Source organism: Aythya ferina (assembly GCF_964211825.1).
Source record: "Aythya ferina genome assembly, chromosome: 22".
NCBI lineage: Eukaryota > Metazoa > Chordata > Aves > Anseriformes > Anatidae > Aythya > Aythya ferina.
The window spans coordinates 686,851-699,921 of record NC_140320.1 but is presented as its reverse complement, the minus strand read 5'-3'; the positions used below and the strand labels follow the sequence as shown (position 1 = coordinate 699,921).

The 13,071-nt window shown below is 58.2% G+C and overlaps 3 protein-coding genes across 3 annotated transcripts in view; 2 read left to right on the top strand and 1 right to left on the bottom strand.

Moving 5' to 3' along the window:
• STT3A (STT3 oligosaccharyltransferase complex catalytic subunit A) overlaps nucleotides 1-13,071 on the top strand; it is a 40,790-nt gene that overhangs the window by 6,431 nt on the left and 21,288 nt on the right. The window lies entirely within an intron of this gene.
• On the bottom strand, nucleotides 148-9,243 carry SRPRA (SRP receptor subunit alpha). Its single transcript, XM_084495592.1, has 14 exons — nucleotides 9,024-9,243; nucleotides 8,500-8,583; nucleotides 7,006-7,169; nucleotides 6,521-6,681; nucleotides 5,463-5,616; nucleotides 4,841-4,994; nucleotides 4,392-4,498; nucleotides 4,082-4,200; nucleotides 3,661-3,747; nucleotides 3,134-3,306; nucleotides 2,832-3,045; nucleotides 2,586-2,749; nucleotides 2,360-2,458; nucleotides 148-1,461 (listed from the first exon to the last, which is right to left on the bottom strand). The coding sequence occupies exons 1-14, from the start codon at nucleotides 9,147-9,149 to the stop codon at nucleotides 1,333-1,335; spliced, it is 1,935 nt and encodes a 644-aa protein (XP_084351718.1). The 5' UTR covers nucleotides 9,150-9,243; the 3' UTR covers nucleotides 148-1,332.
• FOXRED1 (FAD dependent oxidoreductase domain containing 1) lies at nucleotides 9,430-12,247 on the top strand. Its single transcript, XM_084495597.1, has 11 exons — nucleotides 9,430-9,588; nucleotides 9,966-10,192; nucleotides 10,291-10,401; nucleotides 10,492-10,610; nucleotides 10,689-10,783; nucleotides 10,879-10,980; nucleotides 11,106-11,170; nucleotides 11,257-11,408; nucleotides 11,511-11,640; nucleotides 11,715-11,819; nucleotides 11,902-12,247. The coding sequence occupies exons 1-11, from the start codon at nucleotides 9,456-9,458 to the stop codon at nucleotides 12,154-12,156; spliced, it is 1,494 nt and encodes a 497-aa protein (XP_084351723.1). The 5' UTR covers nucleotides 9,430-9,455; the 3' UTR covers nucleotides 12,157-12,247.

The window sequence follows — 13,071 nt, the reverse complement described above, 5'->3', positions numbered from 1 at the left end:
TGCGGGCTGGTGTTTTGTTTGTGCTCAGACCTTTCACACAGCCTGCCCAGGACTTGGACTCTTGCAGGCTGAAGCCAGAGGCAGGAGTTGTCTCCCCCGTGAGGAGAAAGTTGTCCTTGCTGAAGGCAAGTTATATATACACAGAAAACAAATTATGGAGTTTATTTATAAATTATGTCTCTTAGCAGACAGCATTCAATTTATTGCACTATAGCACATCTGCAAGACAGAGCTACATGACATTGCAAGAGAGTTTTGTATTATTCAGTGTAGCACTTTAGACCAGGATCAAGAGGCACTCTAAAGGGGGAGAAAGGGCGCAGGGAAGCAGCAAGCAGCCACCCTTGTCTTCCAGTATTTTTTTCCTTTTGCTAGCATATTTGAGGCAGCAAATAACACTGAGGCCAGCAGGCAGAAGACACACAGGGGCACATCGTCCTCTGGCTGGTAGGAGAACAAGTCAGATGATCAGACTAAGCCGCCACAGCTCCCCAGCTTCTGCCACAACGTGCAGCACCTGGATGCCCTGCAGCAGAATCCCACTGACAACAGAAATAGGGACCTTAAGGCAATTTAACATTCCCCCTCTAGCCCCTTGCTTGCCCAGCACAGGGGCAGGCCGTTGCAATTTTTGGTTTATCAACTTTGGTGAGCTGCCACAATCAAGCCAGCACTGTGAATGGTCAGATGTTCTAATGCTGTCACTACACAGCAGCCATCCCTTTCTGCAGCCTGCGGGCCTGCGTACCTGCCTCCAGCCTGACAAACAAGCCTGTGTCATCCCTAAGCTGGTCTAGAAATCAGAAGCAGAGCTCACAGGCTCAGTAAACACCACCAACAACCCCCCAGACAGCCCCCAGATGCTGCTAACAATTGGACAGCCCCAAAGCACAGCAGGTCCTTGCATTGCCACTTGTACAGCATGAACAATACAAAGCTCTGGTTTCAGCCTCTGTAAGGGAGGCTGAGTGACTTAAACAGAATGAAGGGATCCGGGGAAAGGCTGTCACTGGGTGAAGCCCCGGCATTGACCAGGTACAAGTGCTCCAGCTGGAGAAGACAGCTTTTATCCAAAAATAAACTGTAGTCAATAAATATGGCAGGAGAGCACGGAGCTAACTGGAGTAAGCACAACAACCAGAAACACCACCACCCTAGTTTACAATCACGCAGCCAGTGGAAGGATTCACAGGCAGGCAGGGGAAGCACAGCTCTCGCGCCCGCATCCCTTCATTCTGTTTTGCACTACACTGGAAAGACTATAGTCAGTCACGGGGTAAAGCATGTTCTTCTGAGACATCTGCAAACAGCAATTTGGTGCAATCGTTGTTTTTAGGCCTTCATGAGTGCTGCGACCACAGCCTTGGCGTTAAGGCTACGCAGATCACAGTAGGTTTGTCCAGTACCAACAAAAACAATGGGCTTGCTTGTGATGTAGGTCATGGAGATCGCAGCACCAACCTGCCAAGGACAAGCATCTTTAGCCAGGGCCAACTGAGGCTGGATTTCAAAAAAAAAAAAAAAAAAAAAAAAAAAAAAGCACCACTCCTCCCGCTTGTACAGAGCCTGCTACTCCAGAGAACTATTTCTAGTTCATCCTACACCATGACATGGAAGGAAAATGAGGACCCAAGAATGCAACAAAGAGCAGAATTGCTGAGCCTGAATCTCTGGAATTTAGAAAACAGGCAGATGCAGAGCCAGTTCAGCCTGCTTTGTTCTTGGCTAACAGGCTGCTCCCTGTGGCGCAGGCCCCTTGCACTCTGGGGTCTGCTGCATCAGCAGGAGGCTGGGAGGGCAGGGGGTGTCACATACCGCAGAGCCAGGTACCGGTACCACCTACAGCCACAACTCACCTCCTGCCAGGGTTTCTCCTTTTCTGGATTTCAGTCCTAATGCTGCACAAGCAGGTTCAACCCTGCCACAAGGTTTTAGTGCAGTGACTCCGCATGGCATTTAATCTGGGGTCTGAAGGCCCGATTTGTAGTGCCCTTCCCTGCAGATCCCTCTGCTTGCTGCAGCTATTCCAGTGCTGCCTCCTCAGGGAACCACATCAAACAGCCTCCTCCTATTCTCCAGATCCATACAGTCCCAACTCTGTATGACCTGCTGCAGGAATGCTAATGAACTGAGACACCTCACAGCCATTTTTCCAGAGGCACAGAAGTCAGTATGCTTAATTTTGTTCAGATGATTGCGGTGCATCTACACGCAGAGAACTGCATCCAGGACAGCACAGAAACACCGTTTGTTGACTGCATCTCTCTTTCCTCCCATCACCAATGGGTGCTCACACCAGCTCTGTACAAGGTTACACTTAAAAGGAAATCCCTCCTAGGGCATGAAGCGGTCTCCTTACCTTGTCATCAATGGTGTCGAACTTGGTGAGCACGATTCCATCAATGAGCCGGGGTGTCTGGGCCATGGAGTGATCAGCCAGTGCCTTGTTAAACTTGACCTGAGGAAGACAACATACCCAAGAAATGCACTTGTGATGCTGACGCTGTCCACAACTCCTCCAACAAAACCTGCAGACAGACACCTTCTGCTCCCATCCACCCTTCAGGAAAACTCTCAGCACTCACCAGCTGATCCACGGCCTCATTGCCCACCAGAGCTTCCCCAACAAATAGGACCAGGTCGGGAGCATTGACCGCGATCAGCTTTGCCAGAGCAGTCATCAGTGGGGCATTGTCCTGCATACGGCCCGCTGTGTCCACCAGCACCACGTCAAAGCCCTGGTTCCGAGCTGGGAAGACAGGGAGGCAGTATGAGCAGGAGGAAGCCCAGGGCCCCCAGGACAGCCCCTCCTGCTCCCAGCTTCCTCCTACCATAAGAGATGGCCTCCATGGCGATCCCGGCCGCGTCCTTCCCGTAGCCCTTCTCATAGAGCTGCACCATGGTCCGCCCACCGTGGCTCTCCGGGGGGTGCAGGGCATTGAGGCGGCGGGTGTGTGTGCGGAGCTGCTCCACTGCTCCCGCACGGAAGGTGTCACACGCGGCGATGAGGACGCTGAAACCATTCTCGATAAGCCAGAACGAGATCTGCAGCCAGCAACGGAAAAGCCTTGTTAGCAGCTGTGGCCTGAACTCAGCAACCCCGTCCCAGGGAGCCGGCACGACTATGCCCTACCTTGGCCAGGTTGGTGGACTTCCCGACACCGTTGACACCACAGAAAGTGACCACGTAGGGCCGGCGATGACGCTGCGCATCCATGACATCGCGGAGGACATCCACACGGCGCTGGGGCTGCAGGATCTGCACTAGAGCCTCCTGTAGGGCCTGCTTCACTGTTGAGGTCACCGCTGGGAAAAAGGAGATATAAAGAGAACCTGTCACACCTGGAAGGCAGTCCAGGGAAGCTCTGAGCCCCAACCCACAAGCATTAGGAGGCCAGGAGGACACCTGAGAGCTTCTGAAGTATCATATATGGTTGCTCAGTTTAACAAAGTTGGCAGGAGTCACAGGCCTCCCTCTTTTTCCAAAATAGCTGGGGTCAAGCCTATTTGCACAGCTTGGATCTCCTGCACTTATTTGAGAGGAAACTGCAGCAGCTGCTGGGACGACCCAATTCCGTGTAGCACCAGGTCAGAGAAGCAGGAGATTTAGGCCAGCAAGCCTCACACACCAAAAGAGATGAGTGCAGTGCAGCCACTTACTGGTGAATGTTCCCATCACCTTCCCTTCCAGTTTCTTAGCCACTGATTCACAGAGCTGGACTGCAATCTCAGCTGCCACGTTTTTTGCTTTGGGAGAGAGAAGAGATCGGGGTTAGTGGGGCTGAACAGGTGGCACATGCTTGGACATCAGCATCCCACCAAGCCTTGGCAGTTTGGTGGATCAAGGGAAGGCTGAGTGGCAGGATCCTCCCCCCTCCAGATTAGACTGCTGTCCTCTTCTGCTGTTGACAACTCCCCCAGAGGCAAGGCAGGAACCTGCGACACTTCCTGTGAGCAACAACTCCCCAAAACGTGGGCCCTACCCAACCCTCTGGAGCCCGCCCTAAACACAGCACTCGGGAACCAGCTTGGCCTGCCTGATCCATCCAGTCGAACCCACATGCAGCAGACCCACACTTACCGATCAAATGGTCTTTCATCTTTTCCAGAACTGGGTCCATGTCCTCTCTTGTCAAGCTCTTGGAGCCCACCAGGCCTTTCAGCATGCCAAACATGCCTCCAAGGCCACCCTTCTTTGTGCTGCAGAGAAGCACAGTAGTTACCTCCAGGTGTGAATGGCACAGTGCATACAACTGCCAGCAGCAGGGAGACACACGAGCCTGTCATGCAGCTGACAAATGCTCCACTGTGTTACTGCTTGGACTGGAAGATGAGTTATGGGAGGGAAATCAAGAAGTGTGTAGCAATCAGGGGCTGTAGGAGCTTCCTACCTGGGTTTTGAAGTGTTCTGAATAACCTTCTCCTCTTCAGCTTCTTCATCACTCTCATATTCAAGGTCATAGAGGCGGCCGGGCTCCCGATTTCGATCCCCCAGGGCCTGCAAGGGGAAGGCAGTGTACTGAGAAGCGGCAACTGCTTAATTGCTTGCCTTCACTGTGACCAGGAGCAACGCCAATTACAGTCAGCAGCAGAAGCAAATCCACACAGATCCTCGTCAGAAGGGCTCAGCTGTCTGACCCAGAGTGCAGAAACTGGTGCTGCTTGCAGCTGTCACAGCAGGAGGAAACATTCTCTAGACAGCTGCTTTACACGCAGAAGGCCGGGCACCGTGATCCCCTTTTCTAGCCCTCAGCCAGCTGTGGAGACCAAGCTGGGTTCGTGATGCCCAGCTGACTCGAGAACAATGCACTGAAGCAGACACCGTGACCTGACTTCTTACCACATCAGGGTCAAATTCCTCCACAGGACAGGCCTCCGAGTTCCCATTGGTAGTGGAGTCACTGTAATCGAGTACTTTGGCATTAGAGTTCCCCAGATCCCACACTCTGGGTTTCTTCCCCTTCTCCTTCTGAGCATCAGGCTTCGGAGACTTGCTAAAACAAAGAACAGAAACACATTTTGTTTGGTGTTGTAAAGAATGAGCAAACAGCTCCTTAGAAGACATGAAAATTCAAAGCCCAGGTGTCAAAAAGGCAGCAACCAAAGCTAAAACTGGCTGATGCCAGGCTTCCACAGATTATTTACTTGAACTTTAGTCCCGTATCACGCTTGATGCGGGCTGCTTTAACCCAAACCAGGCATCAATGTGCCCTTTACTCACAGTCGGAAAGCCTCCCCAAAAAGAGATCTCGACCTGAACGCGAGGTCTATACTTTGAACTCTAAACTGTACTTTGAGCACAGTCTGATGATTAGCAGGATGATTTTCAGGGTCACTAAAGGAAGGAGAGGCTCAGGCACGGCTGAGGGATGGCACAGAGCTTCTTTTACACGCAGCCAGCAAAGAGCTGGTCTGAAGCACAGGCAGACTCCCCATGATCTGTCCATACCCTCATTACCCACCTGGACTTCTCCCCTGCTTTCATGTGTCTCTTGAAGAATTCTTCCCGGTTCTTCTGCAGTATTTCATCCTTGGTCAGTTCCTCCTTGTCCCCAGCTGACGAGGGCTGCTTCTCACCCGGGGCTGCTTTATTGGATGCTGTAACAGTTTCCATTCCTGCAGTACAGAGCCCAGCACAAGCTCAGCCTTGCAGAACTGGTAACACCACCACCACCACCCAGCATTGCACCAACTCCACAGAAGGCTTTCCTCTGTCAGGAGAGAGTCCTGCTCCAGCCTCACCTCTAAGATTTTGGAAGCCTCAAGAAACGGGAGCACCTTACTTTGGCCCAAAGGCATTGGATATGATCCTCCCAAGACGGGCAGCTGACAAACCAGCTCTCCCAAAACGTCTTTGCATGTATGACACGTACACGTCACTCCCCACATAAGAGCCAGAACACATGCTACATGACAGCGCTGTTACACCAGAACAACCTTTGCCTATCGCTGTCCCAGCTGAAGGGCTGCATCTCATACCACCAGTCCTCCTCAGTGTGCTCCCAGCTTCCCTTCACAAGGACAGAGCTGAGACACACTGAATTAAAGTCTTGCTGGCAGTTTCACTTTGCTTTCCGAAGGGCACCAAGCTGTCTCCTCTCACGACGGAGCAGTTCAGCAAGGCCAAGTCCACGGAAGGCTCCTACTGCACCATGCCTGCTCTCCCGCAGAGCAGGGCACATGGAGTCACAGCACCACAGAATATCCCGAGTTGGAAGGTACCCAAGTCCAGCTCCTGGGTCCGCACAGCACCACCCAAAACCCAGACCCTGTGTCTGATAGCATTGTCCAAATGCCTCTTGAACTCCAGCAGGCTCAGTCAGAACAAGAAATCACATTTGTTAAGCAGGACTTTCCCCTCATGAACCCATCCTGGCTGTGAGCAAAGGCACCTGAGCAGCGCTCCAGTGATGCAGGACCAGGAAAGCACAGGCTGAGACACACGTGACCCACATTTCATAGCTCTGGAATATTCACACCCCACAGGTGCACAGGCACTTTACCTTTCCCATCAACTCACCCTCCTTTTTGGAACCTTTATTCTTCTTGGTCTTGACTTTCTCCTTTGGTTTCTCCCCTCGGGTCTCTATCATACACTTGACAGTCTTCTGAGACTTCACAGACTGCTCAAATGTCTTCATTACGGTGGGAGCTCGGACTTTACTGCTCTCCTCCGCTTCCCTGCGGGACAGCATGCATCAGCCTGAATTTCAGCTCTTTGCCCCCATCCCTACGACCATCTCTGCTCTAGATGGCAACATCAAAGAGCTCAGCCCCTCCCAGTTATCAGCACAGAACCCGCGCTTTAACCCACGCTGCCACTACAGCTACACCTGCTGCCAGCCAGCCGGCAGCACAGAAGCAGAACAGAGCTACCCACCACTGGCTATCACCCACAAAGCTGGGGAATAATTGCCACACTTCCAGCAGGGGAAGGAGTGAAAGTCACAAGGACACAGGCCCTGCTGCACAGGGAAGCTTTGCAGTGGCAGGAAAATTCATTACCGGAGGAGACGCAAAAAGTCATCTTTAAAATCAAAGGTGCCATTTAGGAGGCCCAGAGTGCCTTTCTGCTGAAACTCATTACGGTATTTGTCTCTGAACTCCTTGTGCACGTCATCTATCAACTTGTCAACGTAGGTTAGAGTCAGGATCTTTTGAAAGCCCACCTGCAAAAAAGCACAGTGAAAAGATGTCGCTCTGTGCAAATGGCACATTCATAAACTCTGCAAGAAAACCTGATGGGAAGTTCTTTCATTTCAGCAAGCAGATGATGCAAGCTTCAGACTACATTTTCTAATATAACCTCTGAAGCTTTTAGCATGTTCTCAAAGAAACAAAAGTGACACAATGCAGAGCTTCACATTAAAGCGTGACACCAATAAAAATGGGCTGGATGTTCCACAGCAACAGAGACTTGTACCAAAAAAACAGGAAGCCCTGTGCTTAACGTGGGCACACAAGGAAAGTTGTGGGGCTTCACTGAAATCAGGCAGAGAGCGCTTAAAGGGGAAAAGTCAGAACGTTTTCTAAGGCACAAGAACGAACACACGTATTTGGCTTTCCTTAAGGAGGTGCAGTCACAGCAGACTTCTCAGGTGACTGTTCTGTGCTGAAGTTTTATTAGTATGTAGCACTCTGTGGGGCTTCCATCCCAGCTGCAGTGCATAAGTCTTAATCCTACCACAAACACTAAAACAAACTGATAGGGACCAGAGCGGTGCGTGGCTGAAGAGACAGTCGTGTCGCACCCACGTTCCTCACACAGCAAACCAAACCCTACAGCACACCAAGAGAGCCCGCTGAGCACACATCCCTCGGGCAGGACACTACCAACAACCTCAGGGAAAGGCCTCCCTCGTCCCAAAAACCTCAGAGTCCCACCCAGGGAGCCAAACCACGGCGGTGTGCATCAAAAGCACCAGCTTGCTGCAGATAATTATTCTCCAGCCCCACATGCACGAGCACTGCTCTCCCAGCAGGGAGGTGTGAGCTGCCCGTGCCCCACCTGTGGCCATTCCCATGCCCTCCCAGTCCCTCTGGGTGCCCGGCAGGGCTCACGCCTTATCCCAGGGCGCTCCCTCCAACACCTGGCCCAGCTGCAGCACTTCCTGATGGGCACCACCTCCTCCACAGTGCTGTGCCACCGGCAGAGCAGGAGGAACACCAGGGATGTGACATCCCAGGGAAAGCTTCGACTCCGAAGCGCAAGCTGCTGCCTGTGCTGGGCTGACCGAGCTTCCTCACCAAGCGAAGGCTTCAAGAGGTTTGGGGCAGGCAGCTGCAAGCCTCAGCCCCGCAGGAAGGCACCAGCCGGCATTTCAGCCCTTCTGGAGCTCCTGAGCGAGCCCTAAACCTCTCCTGAGCGAGCCCCCAACCTCTCCTGAGCGTCCCCTTTCTCCTCCAAGCATGAGCACGCCCCTTCCCAGGGGTCCCTCAGCCCCCCAGGCGGCAGAACACATCGCAGCACAGTGCTGCAGCATGGCAGGGGCCACTTACCACAAACACCAGCTCAAACTGGTTGTCCAGCTTGTACTTGAGTGTGAGGGCCTCATGGGTGAAGGAGTTGTTGCCGCCGCGCTCCTGCGGGAGGAAACCAGCCACTCAGGTGCCTGACGACACACGGGGGGCACCCCTCCTTGACATGGCCCCCCTCGATATGTCCCCCCCTTAGTGGGGGGCTCCCCACCCCCCTTAGGTGCTGCCAGGCGGAGCCGCCCTCCCAGTGGGCCCAGCACCACCCTGCTGGGGGTGTCCCCGAACCCCCTCTCTCCCAGAGAGGAGCTCCCCGGGCAGAGGATCCCTCCCCTCCCAGCGCACGCACGGCCCCGCTCAGCGTCCCCCAGAACCAGGGGCACCCGGCCGAGCACAGACACGGGGGGGGGGGGCTGGGATGGGACAGCGGGGAAATGGGGGGGCAACGGTTGGAGGGAGGCGCTGGGTAGACGAGGCGGCCCGGGGCCACCGCCCCTCCCCCCCCCCGTTCTGCGGCCTGCCCCGGCCCCGCCCGGCGCCCCCCGGACCTGCAGCAGCACGGAGCGGATGAGGGCGTTGACGGGGGCGGTGGCGGCGGCGGCGGGCCCGCGGACACCCTGGAAGCACCAGAGCACGAGCCCGCCCTTGCTGAAGATGGTGAAGAAGTCCAGCATGGCGGCGGCGGCGGCGCGCCGGGCCCGGCTGCGCGCACACGTCGCACTGCCTCGCGCGGGGGCACTTCCGCCGGAAGTCGCCGCCCAGCCGGCGGGGCCGCCCATTGGCTGCCGGGCGGGAGGCGGGGGGCGCGCGCGGAGAGCCGGGGGCGGGGCGAGACGGGGCGGGCGGGGATTGGCGGCGGGGAGGGGAGGCGTGGCCTAGAGGCAGAGGGCGCGTCCTGACGGCGGGGGGCGTGGCCTACTGGCAGGGCTGGCCCGGTGGCAGTGGGCGTGGTCTGGCGGCAGGGGGCGTGGCCTGCCGGCATGCTGCGCGGGGGGCGCGCGCTGCGGGCGCTGCGGGGCCCGGGCGCTGGGGTCGGGCCCCGGGGGCGCGGGGGGGCGGCCCCCGGGAGGTCCCTGCGGGTCGCGGCCCCGCGGAGCTCCGACGTGTTCCGCGGTGAGGGGGGGTGGGGCTGGGGATTCGGGGTCGTGCTGGGGATTCGGGGTCGTGGGAGGCTGGGGGGGCGGCGGGGGTCGCAGGGGATAGGGATGGGGGCGGGGTAAAGGGGACCCAAATTGGGGAGGGGGACCTCGGGGTGCGGGGGGGGCTCTAGGGGGTGTGGGGTGGTGCAGGGAGGGGGCTGGGGGGGTCCTGGGGACCTGCGTGTGGGGTGCTGGGGGGGCCCCAAGGGGGAGGGGGCCGGGAGCTGGGGAGGGTGGGGGGGTCCCGGGGGGTGCGGAGGGGGCTGGGGGGGGCAGGAGGGCTCCAAACGGCCTTGGGGCCGTGGGGAAGGTGTCCGTGCGCTCCGCCCCCATGGCCCCAATTCCCCGCAGAGCTGGGGCCGGCGCTGTCCCGCCTGGGTCAGACGCTGCGGGAGCAGCTGCCGGGGCCGGGGGGCTGGGACCCGCAGTGGAGCCCCCAGAGCTGCCCCCCCCCGGAGCAGGCAGACGTGGTGGTGGTGGGGGGGGGCGTCGTGGGCTGGGCGGTCGCCTACTGGCTGAAGGCGCTGGAGAACCGGCAGCACGGCATGCGGGTGCTGGTGGTGGAGCGGGACCCCACGGTGAGACCCCAGCTCTTGGGAGGGTGGGGGGTGGGGAGGGGGGCACAGCCACCCCCTCTCATCCCCCTGTCCCTCTATGCCCCCCCTTCCCCGAGCAGTATTCCCGGGCCTCCACCGTGCTGTCCGTGGGGGGCATCCGGCAGCAGTTCTCCCTGCCCGAAAACATCCGCCTGTCCCTCTTCTCCGCCGCCTTCCTCCGTAACATCAACGTGAGTCTGGGGGGGGGGGGGATACAGCGGAGGGGGGTCTCACCCCCACACCTCGCTCACCAGGCTGTGTGTCCATCCCCACCCCCCCAGGACTACCTCTGGGTGCCCAACGAGCCCCCCGTTGACCTCCAGTTCCAGCCCTCGGGGTACCTCTTCCTGGCCTCCCAGCGAGGCGCTGCCACCCTGGAGGCCGGCGTGAAGCTGCAGAGGTGAGGCCTGGCCCCCTGCCCGACCCCCCTCCCCTGGTGTTGTCACCCCCCCACGCACCTGATGCCCGTTGTCCCCAGGCAGGAAGGTGCCAAGGTGGCCCTGCTGTCCCCCAGCCAGCTGAAGGCCAAGTTCCCTTGGATCAACACGGAGGACGTGGCTGTGGCGTCCTACGGTGAGGGGGAGACGTGCTGCGTGTCAGGCTGGGGGGGCTTGGGGACAGAGGTGCCACCTGCTGTGTGTCCGTGTGTGTGTGTCCCCACCCCACAGGGCTGGAGAACGAGGGCTGGTTCGACCCCTGGTCCCTCCTCAACGCCTTCCGGAGGAAAGCCATGTCCCTGGGCGTCCTCAGCTGTGTCGGGGAGGCAAAATGTGAGCCCCTGGCACGGTGACACCGCAGTCACCACTGCTGCCACTGCCGCCGGGCACCAGGACACCCGTACTGTCCTTCTCTCCCCCACACAAAACAAAAACAAAAACAAAAAACACGTTTCCAGCATTCATCACACCCTCTGAGGACGAGATGCAGCTGATGGCACGGGACCGCGTGAAATACGTCAACGTGAGCGTGCCCCCTCTGTGCCACTGCCGTCCCCAGCTTGGGGGCTAGCCCCGTGTCCCCCCCGCCATTGTCCCCACTGTCCCCAGGTGCGCCTGCCCGACAGCCCCGAGCAGCAGCCCGTCGCCTGTGCCATCGTTGTTGTTGCTGCCGGCGCCTGGAGCGGGGAGCTGCTGGCGACGGCCACCGCCAGTCTGCCGGGGGGGTCCCTAGCCCCCCTCCCCATCCAGCCCAGGAAGAGGTCGGTGCTGACCCCGAACGTTGGAATTTCCCCCCCCTGCTGTCCCTATTTGGGCGCTTTTTAGCCCCAAAACGGAGAGGGGACGCGGTGCTGTGCCCGCAGGTACGTCTACATGTGGCACTGCCCCGACGGGCCGGGCCTGGAGTGCCCCTTCCTCATCGACACCTCGGGGGCCTATTTTCGGCGCGAGGGCATCGCTGGCAACTTCCTAGGGGGCATGAGCCCCCCCGAGGTACGTCCCAGGGTGGGGGCAGTGTAGGGATTTTTTGGGGGGAAGGACACCCTTCTGATGTGTCACCTGTGCAGGGGGACGAGCCGGACACAGGGGACCTGGAGGTGGACCATGACTTCTTCCAGGAGCAGGTCTGGCCGCGGCTGGCACACCGCGTGCCCCCCTTCCAGACACTGAAGGTAGGGTGCTCCCCCTCGACCCCCCCAAAAAAAAATATGTGGGGGGGGGCACAGCCCTATTCACACCCCATTTCTGACACAGGTGAGGAGCTCCTGGGCCGGCTACTACGACTACAACACCTTCGACCAGAACGGGGTGCTGGGCCGGCACCCCCAGCTGCAGAACGTTTTTGTGGTGGGGGGGTTCAGCGGGCACGGGCTGCAGCAGGCCCCCGCCGCCGGCCGCGCTGCCGCCGAGCTGCTCCTGCACGGCCGCTGCAGCACCATGGACGTGGGCAGGCTGGCGCCCGGCCGCCTGCTGCACGGGGAGCCCCTGCGGGAGGCGGCCATCGTCTGAGCCGGGGGCTTCCCCCACCAGAAAAGGGGTGTCGGGAGCCCCCCGCCTCAACAAGGGGCGCCGTGGAGGAAATAAAGAGAAATAAAGGTGCTGTGGCTGCATGGGGTGATGGGGGCCATGCGTCCCGCCCCGTGTTCCCCTTGCTGAGGCCTCCCCGCTGCTCCCTGTTACACTCCAGTGCTCCCAGTCCTCCCCTCACCCCACTGCCCCCGTCACCCCCCAGTGCCCCACATCGCCCCCAGTGCCTCGTCCAGCTCCTGCTCATTGCCTCCCACTGCCCCATTACCCCCAGCGCCCCCAATTCCCCTCACCGACCCCATTCCCCTCCATCACCCCATTCCCCATACGTTACCCCCCATTATCTCCTTCCCCCATTGTCCCCAGTAACCCTTATTTCCCCATTCCCGTTACTATTGCCCCTCCTTATCTCATTGCTCCGTTACCCCATTACCCCTATCCCCCTTTTGCCCTTGTTGCCTCAATGCCCCTTTACCCCCCATTATTCCCATTACCCAGTTGCCTCCCATTCCCTATTTGCTCCCCATTATTCACATTATCCTGTTACCCCATTATCCCACTACCCCATTATCCCGTTCCCCCTTTGCCCCATTCGCTCTTTAACCCCATTTCCCGCTTGCCCCCGTCCCCATTACACCCCATTACCCCCCATTCCCCTATTGCGCCCATTGCTCTCCACTATCCTGTTACCCCATCACTCACTGCCCCCATTCCCCCATTATTCCCCTTTGTCCCCCATTACCCCGTTACCCCATTCCCCCCCCATTACCCTGTTATCCCCATTATCCCGTTACCTTCTATACCCTATTCCCCCCATTATGCCCCATTACTCCCCCCAGTATCCCCCATTACCCCCATTATCCCACGTTATCCCTCATTACCCTGTTATCCCCATTA

Excerpts from the sequence above, each read along its gene's own strand:
- SRPRA (XM_084495592.1), bottom strand. The coding sequence starts at position 9,149 with ATGCTGGACTTCTTCACCATCTTCAGCAAGGGCGGGCTCGTGCTCTGG. Across the intron at positions 7,170-8,499 it reads AGTTTGAGCTGGTGTTTGTG|GTGGGCTTTCAAAAGATCCT; the intron begins GTAAGTGGCCCC and ends GCTTTTTTGCAG. Across the intron at positions 4,499-4,840 it reads AGGAATTTGACCCTGATGTG|GCCCTGGGGGATCGAAATCG; the intron begins GTAAGAAGTCAG and ends TTCCCCTTGCAG.
- FOXRED1 (XM_084495597.1), top strand. The coding sequence starts at position 9,456 with ATGCTGCGCGGGGGGCGCGCGCTGCGGGCGCTGCGGGGCCCGGGCGCT. Across the intron at positions 10,784-10,878 it reads CGTGGCTGTGGCGTCCTACG|GGCTGGAGAACGAGGGCTGG; the intron begins GTGAGGGGGAGA and ends CCCACCCCACAG. Across the intron at positions 11,820-11,901 it reads CCCCCTTCCAGACACTGAAG|GTGAGGAGCTCCTGGGCCGG; the intron begins GTAGGGTGCTCC and ends TTTCTGACACAG.